The sequence below is a fragment of the Podarcis tiliguerta genome (assembly GCF_965153285.1).
Source record: "Podarcis tiliguerta genome assembly, chromosome: Z".
NCBI lineage: Eukaryota > Metazoa > Chordata > Lepidosauria > Squamata > Lacertidae > Podarcis > Podarcis tiliguerta.
Window position 1 is genome coordinate 29,618,799 of NC_139553.1, and position 12,906 is coordinate 29,631,704.

At 42.9% G+C, this 12,906-nt stretch overlaps 1 protein-coding gene across 4 annotated transcripts in view; it reads left to right on the forward strand.

Annotated features, from left to right (window-relative positions):
• Positions 1-12,906, forward strand: part of LOC310669448 (connector enhancer of kinase suppressor of ras 2-like) — a 314,320-nt gene that overhangs the window by 205,708 nt on the left and 95,706 nt on the right. For all 4 annotated transcript variants that reach the window (XM_083423485.1, XM_083423484.1, XM_083423487.1 and 1 more), the window contains one exon: positions 1,201-1,412. In XM_083423485.1, coding sequence (XP_083279611.1) covers positions 1,201-1,412 — 212 coding nt within the window. The remainder of the gene's footprint in view (positions 1-1,200; positions 1,413-12,906) is intronic.

A 12,906-nucleotide genomic window follows, 5' to 3' on the forward strand; every position in this document is an offset into this window, starting at 1 on the left:
GCATATGTCCAGACCACACAATCAATATCCCAGATGGAATCTGCAATTCGACCCCACGATATGGATGCATGCATATCTGCCCAATTTCAGGGAGTGCATTCCTCCAGTTGTAGTTGGACTCCAGCTCCCATGCATCCCAGCCAGCATGACCAATGGTTGGGGTTCATAGGAGCTGGTAATATCTGGAGAGCCACGGGTTCCCCACTCATGTTTGAATGTGAATCCAAATGTATGAGTCTACTGGCACTGGCCATATGACAGTGCGCTTGATGAGAGGCAAGTGAAGGGGCCTTCCCACTCCCTGATACATGTAAGGAGAGAACAGGTAAGTGTATCATCCAATCTGTCTTAGGGCAGAGAAAGCTTGCTATCATGTGAAGGGATGGTGTGGCTTAAGGGTTTGAGTGTTAGACAAGGACCATCCTGCATGCATGCAAATTTAGAAGGGGAAACACTTAAAATGAGGGAAGGGCTGTAGCTTGGTATGCAGAGCAGATGCTTTAGCACTGAACATCCTAGGTTCAATCTCTGGTATGTCCAGGTAGTGCTGGGGAATGATCCTGCATGGAAACCTGGAAACCTGTTGCTATTTCATAGAATCATAGAATTGTAGAGTTGGAAGGGACCGCAAGGCTCATTGAATCATTGAATCTAACCCCCTGCAATGCAGGAGTCTTTCACCTAATGTGGGGCTCGACTCCTAAAAATCTGCACAGAAATCCAAAGTTAATGAATAAATAAATATACTTCCAATGCTTTCCGGGGGTCTCCAAGCACTGCCCTTGCCCTCTCAATCCTACCCCACATTTTTTAAGCAAAATCCAAAATACAGCATCAAGCCAACTGCAGCCTGGAGCAGCTAACCCACAGGACTCCTTCTCCACCACTGGATGTCTCAAAGGAAAGCCATTGCTTCCCCCACGTAGAAATGATCTGCCACCATACCAGGCTTGTATTTTCAAGCACCAGTCATTGACTTTGCACCCCTCTTTGTTGACTATTTTAGGACTAAATAGGAGACCAATGAGAGCCCCACTTGTGCTTTCTGGGGGAGAGCAGGATACGATCTATAATAATAGTGCAAAAATATATGGCATGCTTATTCTTTGTACTGGATGTGAAAGCATAGGTTATCTCTCTGCAGCTTTTCATTACTGATGCTCCTCCGATTTGCCGTTTTGCTCATTTCTTCCCCTACAGAGATGATCTTGGAATGGTGTCTTGTGATGATGTCAGCAAGTATGGCGGTGGAAAGTCTGGGATGAAGGGTTCCGAGTCTCCCAGCTACTTTTTGGAGCATGAAAGCGGGAAGTATTACACGTTAATTGAAGGCGAGGGCCACCCAGTAAGCTCTGAATATGAAAGAGGAAGAGCAACGGGGGTGCGACGAAGAGAAAAGACACCCACACATGGTACACTTTTCTTTTGTTTTCTTGTTGTTATTTCATACAATGGTAGGTCACTCCACAGCCTAAGTTCAGCTGGGAAACTGTGATCTTATTCTGAATGGCCATGATGGAAAATGGTGGTTTCCTAAGAGTGACCCACACCCCAAATCTGGGTTTCAGCACACAGCCATGACAGCTGGTTACTGGGCAATACTGCGCAGAGAAGGTTTGTCTATTAGGGCAAATGGGTCACTGCCCCACCAACCACAGTTTGTCCTCAGCCAGCCCCTACAACCAGTCCAGTCCAGAGGATGGCACTGCCAGTCACCTTCCTCCTCCTCCTCCTCCTCCTCAGTCACAGTGCAGCCTTTCAAAACTCAGCAAGGAGAAGGATGGGGGCAAATCCAGAGTGGGTCAGCTTTGCTTGGCTCTGGCTCTGGTGCTACCCATGGTTATACTCCCTGCCCAGTGGTCACCGGCCACCACTGATAATGCCCAAATAGGTGGCCAAATAACCTGTCCTGGTATAAGGCACCATCCTAAGCTCTCCAGTAGCTTTGTGCAAGTGATGAGCCCTTAGATATTTCACTGATATCATGATTCCAGTTATGGGAATCTCTTCCATTTGAGAAGAGGGTGAGGAATGGGAGAGGATAGCCATTGTTTCCTTTTCAGACACAGGTGTCCAACTTGTTCAAGCATTAATAAACATTGCTTATATGATTGCAAAGAGGTTTGCTCTCCCTGTTTCATTTGGACAGGTTCTGAAGCTGATTGGTAATCGATTGCCAAGAAGTGCTGGCCTGGAAACTCATTAGCTTTTGCTCCCAGTCTTTACTTTTTGCATGGCTGTCGAAAGAAATGACAATAAATCGGATTCTGAGAGATGGATGTCTTGTTGACGCACCAGGTGACCTGTTGGAACTTGTACAGTGCACAGAACAGTTTCTGTTCCAGTGCTGTAGCGGCTCCCTTGCAATGATTCGTTTAAGTAGCTCAAACTCAAGGGGGGCAGATCTATCAATGCCTGTCAGGTATGATAGCTAAATGCAGCCTCAGTGTTTAAATGCAGCAAACTGCTGAGAGGTAAAAAGGGAATGGGCATCTCTATCATGTCTTGCATATCAGTTTCCCAATGGCATCTGTCTGACTTCAGCTGGGATCAAATCAGTCCTTAGTTTGAGCTCAAGTTCGCAGCTCATTGTCTGACCACATGGCTTTGCATGAAAAAGGTTCTAGATTCAATTTTGGTATCTCCACGTAGGAGTGGAAAAAAGCTGTGGTCTGAAATCCTGGACAGCAGCTGCCAATGGGTGTAGTAAACGATACTGAAACAGATGGACCAATGGTCAGAGTTAATTTAAGGCACCGCCATAAGTCTGCATTATACTGAGTCACACCATCTAGTTTAGAATTACTAATCACCAGATGTTGTTGGACTACAACTCCCATCAGCATTGCCAATGGTCAGGGATGGTGGACACTGTAGTCCAAAACATCTGGAGCGTACCACGTTGGAGAAGACTGCTCTATAATATCAAGTCTCCCAATTAGTCAGCATGTCATAGGGTACAGTGTGTTGATATTGGAATAGGGACACCCAGGATCAAATCCCTATTCTGCTATAAAACATATTGGATGAACCTGGGCTAGCTGCTCTCGCTCAGCCTAGCCTACCTCCATAAGGGTATCAGTAAGGGGAAATCTTACATACATTTCCCCTGAGCTCTGTGCTGGAACAACAGGCTTGAAATATGATGAATAAGTAAAAAAGAAGACAAGGAAACAGAAATATGTCTCTATGCCCCTGAGTAGAACATCTGTGGTTTCTCCTTTGGCAGATGTTTAAAAGAACTTGTAACTAGGTCATGTCCAAAGTGGGGTTTTAAAAGTCAGGTGCAAAGGAAATGAAAGTCCTCTGAAGCAACACCATGAGAGGTTCTGCTGGGAAAGAAGACACATTAGCCAGGAAGCTGGATGCAGAGATTGCACTGAAGAGTGGATATCTGCCACATAGTGTAGAATAGCTCCTTCTTTCTTACTTTTGAAAAACAGTTCTTTGAAATTTGAACTGTCTTTTCTGTGCATTCTTTGAAATTAGAATTTCCAAAGTGTTGGTTGCTCCCAAAAGGATTAGACATGACAGTCATTTCTAGAATTTATAGCATAGATTCTGGTAGCTGTTTTAAGGCTTCCCCTTGCCCCCCGGCAATCTCCCTGGTCTTTTTCTAACACATTAAATAGATAACTCCATAGGCATCATAAGGAAAGTATTAAGGTTGAGTTTTGAGATTTGATGCATTTGATACATTTTAGTGGGATGGATGCATTCATAAAAATCTTGTAGACTATCAACCTAGGCTTTCTTGATTCCTTTTAGCATGCAGACATATTTCCATGGCTCCTTCAAAGCTTCTGCAAAACACAGAGGAACTGTGCGGAGTACTATGCAGCCCTAAAGATGAACAAATTGATAGATTTATAATCTCTTGGGGGTGGAGGGGAAGAGGCCATGACATCAGTTTAAGTCACAACAAATGTAATACTTTTAAAAGTGACACAAAATCTCATGTTGGTTAGCAAAACAAGGGATGGGAATCTGTCAGTTCCTCAGCTCTGTTACTCATTTTTCCAATCTAAAGTTCAGCTCTTCACATTTCCACATCAGTTTGTGATTTTAAAAAAGATATTAAAAAGTCCTCATGAAAATGCATCAGAATTTTTGTGCAAATTTATCCTAATATGCACATTGTGTATTCAGTTTGCCTACTGATGTGAATTTTTCTATCTTATTTTCACTAATATGTGCCTTTTTGTTCACATTCATTGTGAATCTTGAAAAATGGTTGTGCTTCAGTTCACACATCGTTTCTGAAAGTGCAGGTGAACTTGGCCCACCTTTATATGCAACCTGAATTGATTTTCTGCCCCATCCTTAGCTGCAATGCATTCTCATAGCTACCCATCGAGAACCACGTTGCTCCGTTAGAGAATAGTAACAACAGCAAGTGCAATACTTTTCTTAGGACTGATTAACTACCGTATTTTTCGCCCTATAGGACGCACTTTTCCCCCTCCAAAAATGAAGGGGAAATGTGTGTGCGTCCTATGGGGTGAATGCAGGCTTTCGCTGAAGCCTGGAGAGTGAGAGGGCTCGATGCGCACCAACCCCTCTCGCTCTCCAGGCTTCGTGCAGCTCTCCGCAAGCAGCAGGAGCCCGGTGCTGGGCTCCTGCTGCTTGCAGAGAGCTGCCTGTATGCTGAAGCCTGCGGCACTGAGCTCAGCACGTCCAGGCTTCACACACCTCTCAGCAAGCAGCGGGAGCCGGCGCTGGGCTCCCACGGCTTGCAGAGAGCTGTCTGTTCTGGGGGCTGGGATCGGGGGAAGCTCGGGCTTCCCCCACCCCAGTCCCGCGCCTGGGGGGGAAAATAATTTCCCCCCCTTTATTTCCCCCCCTAAAAACTAGGTGCGCCTTATGGGACGGTGCGTCCTATAGGGCGAAAAATACGGTACATCAAAAAGTGGTGGCCAAGCTGTTGAATTCTCCAGAACTCTTCTGAAGGCTGAATGCTTAATGAAACAAACAAACAAAAAACAACAGAAAGAGGATTGTTGAGAGGAATTGTATCGCTGACAACATGAAAAGCTCCTGCCTTCTTAAGATGGAAAGGAGGAGGTTTTGTGCAGATGTGGAAACACACAGAAGTTATCACATACCTAGGTATTAGGGAGAAATTCGATTCAGTTCGCATTTTAATGAGAACCTACCTAATTTGCTCTTCCCAAAACAATATGCAGATCAAAATGCAGTCGCGCTTTTTCCTAATTTTGTCATGCAATTCTCCAAGCAAAAAATGTACATAAAACTGCATATGTTGGGGGAAACTTATAAAAGCGTTTATTGTTGAAAAAAACATACAACAATGCAAACATACAAAAACAATGCAATACAATACAATACAATATACAAAACATTTGGGGGAAGTGCTTGCAGATCCAATGCTCTGGTTGCTGCTGAATTCCAGGGTCACGGCCACAACTTAGGAGGAGCCCTTGAAGCACAGAGCTGGGTTTGGAACAGTTGAGGAGGTGTAAAAGATAAGGAATTAAAAGTTTTGCTGCTGGGAACCCTAACTGGAGGGAGATATGAATCCTTAAAGGAGTTTTATTACATGTGGGTGATTTTCTCTCCTTACTGCGTACAAATCAGCACTTGGCTGAGGTGTGTTATTCGATTGACACTGGAGAGCAGAACTTAAGTAGGACTTAATACAACTACCATCTTCATTCTCTGCTTTTTCCCTGAGCCACAAAAATCTCGTTGGCATTTTGCCTTAATAGTAGGATCAAAGCGAAGATGGAATGGCTTTGCCTTTAAAAAAAAGAAAAAGTGAGCCAATAAGGTGGATTTGGCTTGCTTTCATAAAGTCTGAGTGAACAATGGCTTCTAGCTAAGACACCAGCTACATTATACTAGAGCTGGGTTCCAGTAGCGTTTGGATTTTCTTCTGATCTTCACATTTGGTCTGCGGCATCTCTTTGAAGGAAAAAACATATTAGCAGATGAAAGCTGCGTTCTTAAAAATTGCAAGGTCATTTCACCTATAACATTAATGCAACGTGTTTCTGCTGCAGCCCAACCACATCGTTTTAATAATGTTTCATAGGCACCTTCATGCCCGAAAACTTTTGGTAAACAACATGCAGTCATTGCTTGAGCTTCCATAACAGCATAGAGTGTTCATGGATGTTCTAATGGCAATAGGATGTTGTGTAAGTGAATAAGTTTCAGCAGGGAATTAGGTCAGGATGAAATCTTCACATAGACCTCAGGAAATGGGAGCTGTGACCTACTGGCAGGGAAGATTTGGAGAGTGGACATCTCTAGGGTCTGAAGGCCAAGGAGGAAGTGTCATGACAGTCAATTTCACATTGGTTTGGATACCATATCTTTAAGCACCAGGCAAAAACATTCATCTTCTCTCAGGCCATTGGCTAATTAAACAATTTATGGCATTTTAAATGTGGGGTGGGGGTGGTTTGTTTGTTACTATGATGTGCATTTTTTGTGTTTTTATATTGTAAACCACCTCTTGTCCTGGATGAAGGGCAGTATAGAAATGTAATTATTATTATTATTATTATTATTATTATTATTATTATTATTCCCTGCACATTTGGCTGGGTTGCCCAACACTAATAATAATGATGATGGCTTCCAACACTAATAATAATAATAATAATAATAATAATAATAATAATACATTAATAGTAACAATCTGATCCAATATAAAAGTCACAATAAACAACTAATATCAAATAAAGCAATATTCAATAATCCGTTATAATAATAATAATAATAATAATAATAATAATTTATTATTTGTACCCCGCCCATCTGGCTGGGTTTCCCCAGCCACTCTGGGCGGCTTCCATAGAAACAGAAAATACAATAAAATATCACAGATTAAAAACTTCCCTGAACAGGGCTGCCTTAAGATGTCTTCTGAATGTCAGGTAGTTATTTATCGCTTTGACATCTGCTGGGAGGGCATTCCACAGGGCGGGCGCCACTACCGAGAAGGCCCTCTGCCTGGTTCCCTGTAGCTTTACTTCTCGCAATGAGGGAACCGCCAGGAGGCCCTCGGAGCTGGACCTCAGTGTCCGGGCAGAACGAATTAGAATCCGTTAGAATCCAATAGTAAACAGTAAAATTAAACATCAGCAAATAATAATTAAACAGTTTACACTTATCAATTACAATAAAGAATTACTAATCTACAATCAATAAAAATAACAGCAAATCACAATGCATAAAATACCACAAAGCATACAAAACCATGTAAAAGGATCAAATTAAGAAACAAGGACACACAACTTATAAAATTAATTTTCAGAAATATCCCTGAACTCCTTTCTTCCCAGCTGCTTCTGCTGATCTCAAAGTCATGGTCTGGAAAAGGCTCCCAAAGAGGGCTGGAGGGTTGGGCAAGGCAGGTGGAAAAGCCAATGCCTGCAGAAAATCTCTCTCAGATGGAGCCATTCCCACTCCTGTCTTCCACTGCCTCCAACAGTTTGGTCAAACTCATGTTGGTAGCTTCGAGAACACTGCCCAACCATCTCACCCTCTGTTGTCATCTTCTCCTTGTGCCCTCCATCTTTCCTAACACCAGGGTCTTTTCCAGGGAGTCTTCTCTTCTCATGAGGTGGCCAAAGTATTGGAGCCTCAGCTTCAGGATCTGTCCTTCCAGTGAGCACTCAGGGCTGATTTCCTTCAGAATGGAGAGGTTTGATCTTCTTGCAGTCCATGGGACTCTCAAGAGTCTCCTCCAGCACCATAATTCAAAAGCATCAATTCTTTGGCGATCAGCCTTCTTTGGTCCAGTTCTCACTTCCTCCTCCTCCTCCTCCTCCTCCTCCTCCTCCTCCTCCTCCTCCTCTCCCCCCCCCCCCCCCCGTCCATCTGGCTGGGTTTCCCCAGTGCTGGGTCCATAACTTCTCAAGTGGGAACCAGTGTAGTGTAATGGTTAGAATGAGGGACTAGGTTGTTGGAAACCAGGGTTCAAAACCCTACTCAACCAAGAAGCTCACTGCATGTCCTTGATGCAGTTATTATATCTCAGCCTCACCAGACAGTTGGTGTGAGGATAAAATGGAGAAAGGGAGTACCACATATGTCTCCTTGGGGTCCTTGAAGGAAAGGTGGGATATAATTATAATTAGCAGTAGTAGGACCCTTTCCATAATAATAATAATAATAATAATAATACCAACAAATTTTGCCCAAATTTTGGAGCAGAGAAAAACTGCCTCCCCATTTTCAGATTTCAGTGTTGGGGCAAAATTTACAGAAGCTACCATATTTTTTTTGCCCCAGAATGCCACTCAGAGTGAAACAATGTCAAGCTGTAGCATCATTGGAGGTATTTTGAAAAAATAAACAAAGCAGCCATAAGCCTAGGAAGAGCCTAGAAGAACAAAGGTGAGCTTTACAGCCCCATTTTTGAAATTTGCTACATCCCTGAAATGAGATGGATTCGCCCCAAAGTTGCAAACAAAGTGTCTATTTGTTCAGTCCTAATTTTAACACTTGACCCTGAGTGTTTTTACGCCCATCTTGAACACTTTTGGCATAGCTGTTGGGCTATGGGAACATGGGGTGACCTAGGCCCACAAGGGGAAAAGGTGCAGAGCTGTGTTTTATGTTCTGCCAAATTAAGAGTTTCTCTCCTGTCATTCTAATATATTGTGCCACACAAAGGTGCTTTGCAGACAGGTAGCTCAGAGCAGGAGAGAGAGTGATTGAGAGAGAGAGAGGTTGCTGTAAACAACCTGCAGTCTCCTGGGATGCAGATAGGGTAACTTGAGACAATAACAAAGCAAAGGTGGTTGGAGAAGAAAGGAAAAGGAAGTATGTAATTGATGAAATATTGCTTTGTAGGAAACAGCCTATTGCAGATGATGTCATTCTCTGAGCTGATATTTCTATTTCATTTGTTTATTTTGGCAGATCCATGAGCCGATCCTCCCCACTCCCCTCCCAACTTGATTTTTAAATTCAGTAACAAAAGTGCTAGCAAAAGTATAGATGAAGTTGGAGGCTATTTCAGGTATAGACAAATTGCATTTGTGCTAGAGCTTGTGAAGAAAGTTGCTGGTGAGCAGGTGCATGGTTGGGGTTGTGTCCAACTAAGCTCAGCTCAGAATAGACCCAATGGAATGAATGAAGAGGTTATGTCCATTGATTTCAGAGAGTATGATTTACATTGGACATCAACCCTAGTCTCTCTCTTTCAGTTGATTTATGCATCCATCTTCATAAGTGCACTCCAAAGGTCCATCCTGTACATCATCCTACTTCTTCCTAGGGAAGGTTGGTCACTTCAGTTTCTATGCACCCCAGTGCAAACTGTCCTGATCTGCACCTCCAGAACTAATCCGTTGATTGGGATGTAAACAGGACAGGACTGAATTATGAGTGAACACAGGCAAAATGTGGATCGACCATAAATAAATTGATCCATCCCTGTCTCCCATGTTCTTCTAGCAAGAACACAAGCAGGCAGGAACATAAGAAGTTGTCCCATGTTGCGTCAGACCTCTGGTTCATCTAGCTTAGTACTGTCTACACTGACTGGCAGCAGATCTTTCAGCCCTACCTGGAGATGCGAGGGATTTAACCTGGGACCATCTGTGTGCAAAGCTGAGCTATGGCACTTCCCCAGGAAGGCAACAGCACTCTTCCCTGGTGTGTCACTGCCGACAATTAGTATTCCATGACATACTGCTTCTGAACCTGGAAGTCCTATTTAGCTATTTGTGGCTAATAGTTGCTGGTAGATCTCTCCAGCACTTCTCATCCTTCTCTCAAGCAAAGTTACCTTTGCAAAGGGGTGTGGGGAACCAGTGATAGGGTGGGCTCAATGGATGTGTAGTAGTGGGTGGGGCAGCAGATGTGATTCTAGAAGGCTATGGTCCAGCCATGCACAACAAGACGTTTCTACACTTGCATTTCTCCATCCAAGCAAGAGGCATCATTACAGTTCAAGGATACATTCCCATCAGGCAAAAGAACTGGATAATGTGAAGTAAGACCAGTGAAGGGTGTGGCCTGAGAAGGAGGCTTGGCTTTGGGAGAGCCCCAAGGGCCAGAAAGGGAAGACCAGGGACCACATTTAACACATGGGCCAGAATTTCCCAGTCCTGCTCTTGAGCATAGGTTTTCTCCTCACGAACAAGAGTAGGTTTGCTCAAGTAGCAAGGAAATTTGGTTGAACTCCCCATATTTGCTTTGTGTTTTAGGGTTCTGAGGAAAAAAACCTATTTAGAATGACTCAAACTTTTCCCTAGACTCCTCTTAGAAAGCTCAGAAAACCTGAATCTATTACGAGCCAGGGAGCACTCATCTGTCACTATCACCATCAAATAACGATTCTGAAAATTCTACTCTTGTGAAAATTTTGCATATGGCTTGTAAACAATAGTTCTGGGCATGTGATGCCACAGTTCAGGAACAAAGATTATCTGCTAAGATAATAGGGATTTTTAACATATACGGTATGAAGGGCATATACATTTCTCTTTAAAATGCTTGCAGGAAGCAGGTGGGAGAGGGTTTGATATTTGAAAAGGGAAAGCTGATATGTTGATCTTTTGGAACGAATGAAGCACAGCTATATGCAGGTAGGTAGGACCATAAAAAGCTGTCCTATATTGAGTCAGAGCATTGGTCCATCTAATTGAGTATGGTCTGCACAGATTGGCAGTGGGCTTGCCAGGGTTTCAACCAGGAGTCTTTCCCTGGCCCTTGAAGATGCTAAAGGCTGAAGCTAAGACCTTCTGCATTCAACTATTGAGCTATGGTCTAGCTCCAAGTACACAAACCACATTTTACTTTTAGTAATATGAAGATTCTGGAATGCAGATGGTATGCTTCTGAGTCTTGTGCTTCCCCCATCTCTCCCCCCCCCCCCTCGGCTGCCGCCGCCTCTCTGTTCTAATATATAACTGATTATTGCAAAGTTCATAGTAATAAGGCAACAAGATAAATAAAAACCTAATTGCTTTCATCATATTCTGCAAGATTGTAATCGGGGAGTGGGGTGCAACCTGGCCTCTTCAAAGCATGTAATGACATTCTGAATTAATGGCATCTCATTTAGCAGGCGGAAGAATCGGTGAATATGTGTCACAAATCAGTAAACAGCAAGCTTCATTTATCCATCTGCGTAGCTGCGCATTGAATCTTTGTTGGTGTGTATGTGTGTGTTGCTTTCTCCTTACACATACACACACACACAGAGAGAGAGAGAGCACAAAATTGAGGAAATGAGCTATTGGAGTGGAAGAAAAGAGAAAAGAAATTCTTGATTTTGTTCAGTATTTTTTTTTTCTCCAGCTCTGGGTTTATTTTGGGAGCTGGAAGATTGGTCAATGTCTAATGTTTCAGAAAATAACCCGAGTGTCTCAAGCGAACAAGCCACAAAACCAGAGCCAGACTGACATTTGCTAAGGTGGTGTGTGTGTGTGTGTGTGTGCAAAAGTCAGCTGTGTGTTTCAGATGAGAGTTGACTCATGAACTTGAGGGTGGTTTTTATGTGTTGATGATAATGTGCACTGACAATGTCAGAAATATGATCCCACATAGCCAGTTTTACAGAACTGCTTCTCCCTTAATGCTGCCACTTCTCCAGCTTCCCTTTGGTTTCTCGGTTGAGAATTAAAAGTGTTGAAATACACAGCCAGTGTGATGACAGGGCACACTTGAAAGATTTGTATGAATAAAACATCGGTTTTAGATCTCTGTTTCAAATCAACTTAAATATAGTCTTGGAGATGATTCTACAGCATCCAGCATCACAATGGAGGAGAGTCCATGATTCTTCAGAGAAAGGTTGGCCTGTTTCTTAACCCAATGGTTAGGCATAGGACAGAATAGGACAAGTATAATTGGCCACTGTGAAATGTGCATTGGTGACCTCGTTGTTAGACTATTGTAATGTGAGGCTTCTGTTGCAGCTGAACGATATCCTGTCGCTTACTTACAGAGTTCTCAATAACTCTGGACCAGGTTACCCAAAAGACTGTCTATCCCTCCACTGCCCAGTAACAGCATTAAGTTTGACAAATGGAACCTGGTTAGTTTTGCAACAGAGCTTGATGGTTATCAGCTCATGGTAACACAAAGGTGGGATTTTTCACCATTACCACCAAAATTGTGGAATGTTCCACTTGATTAAATACAGGAGTCCCCACTGGATATTGGCATTCCATCAATCTCCTTGCTTGAATACCTTGCTTTGATTGCTGTTTAACTGTTGTGGTTATTTATTATTTATTTTAACTATGGGTGTTTTAATGTAGTTATTTTACAATGCATTTTAATTGCAGGTTACTGTATTTTGATAATTTGTTTTATCGTTTTTTTCTGCCATTGGTTTTTATTTTTCTGTGAACTGCCTTGGGTTTTCTTCTTGAAATTAAACGAGGACAAATAATAATAGTAATAGCAACAACAACAACAGGGGTTTTTTAGTTCAAAAATTAAAAGAATAACACATGACGTGAATGAAACTGGATTGAGGTTCAGCCTAAAGTCAGCTTCTATCACCCCTGACAAGCACTATTTTTCTCTACATGTTGCTTTTAAGGAACGCAGGAACAAGCAAAACAGAGATAATATAGGATATACCACTTTATAGAATAGAGAACCTGCAGCCCTCCAGTTGTTGTTGAACTACCACTGCTGCTATTTCTGAACACTGGCTGTGCTGACTGGGGCTGATGGGAGATGGAGTGCAACACCACTTGGAAGGCCACAGATTCACCATATTTGTCCTACAGAGGAAGTGATAACTTATTTTTCCCCGCAGGCCTTGCTTTCTGAATAGGGGAGTGAACAGGCAAAGCACTGGCTACTTGCTATTTTACAATTCCATTACCTTCCAGAGACTAGAACCAGTCAGGTACCGTCAACTGCGTCAAATTGCTAAGATTTTCCTGCCAACTCCACATGCAC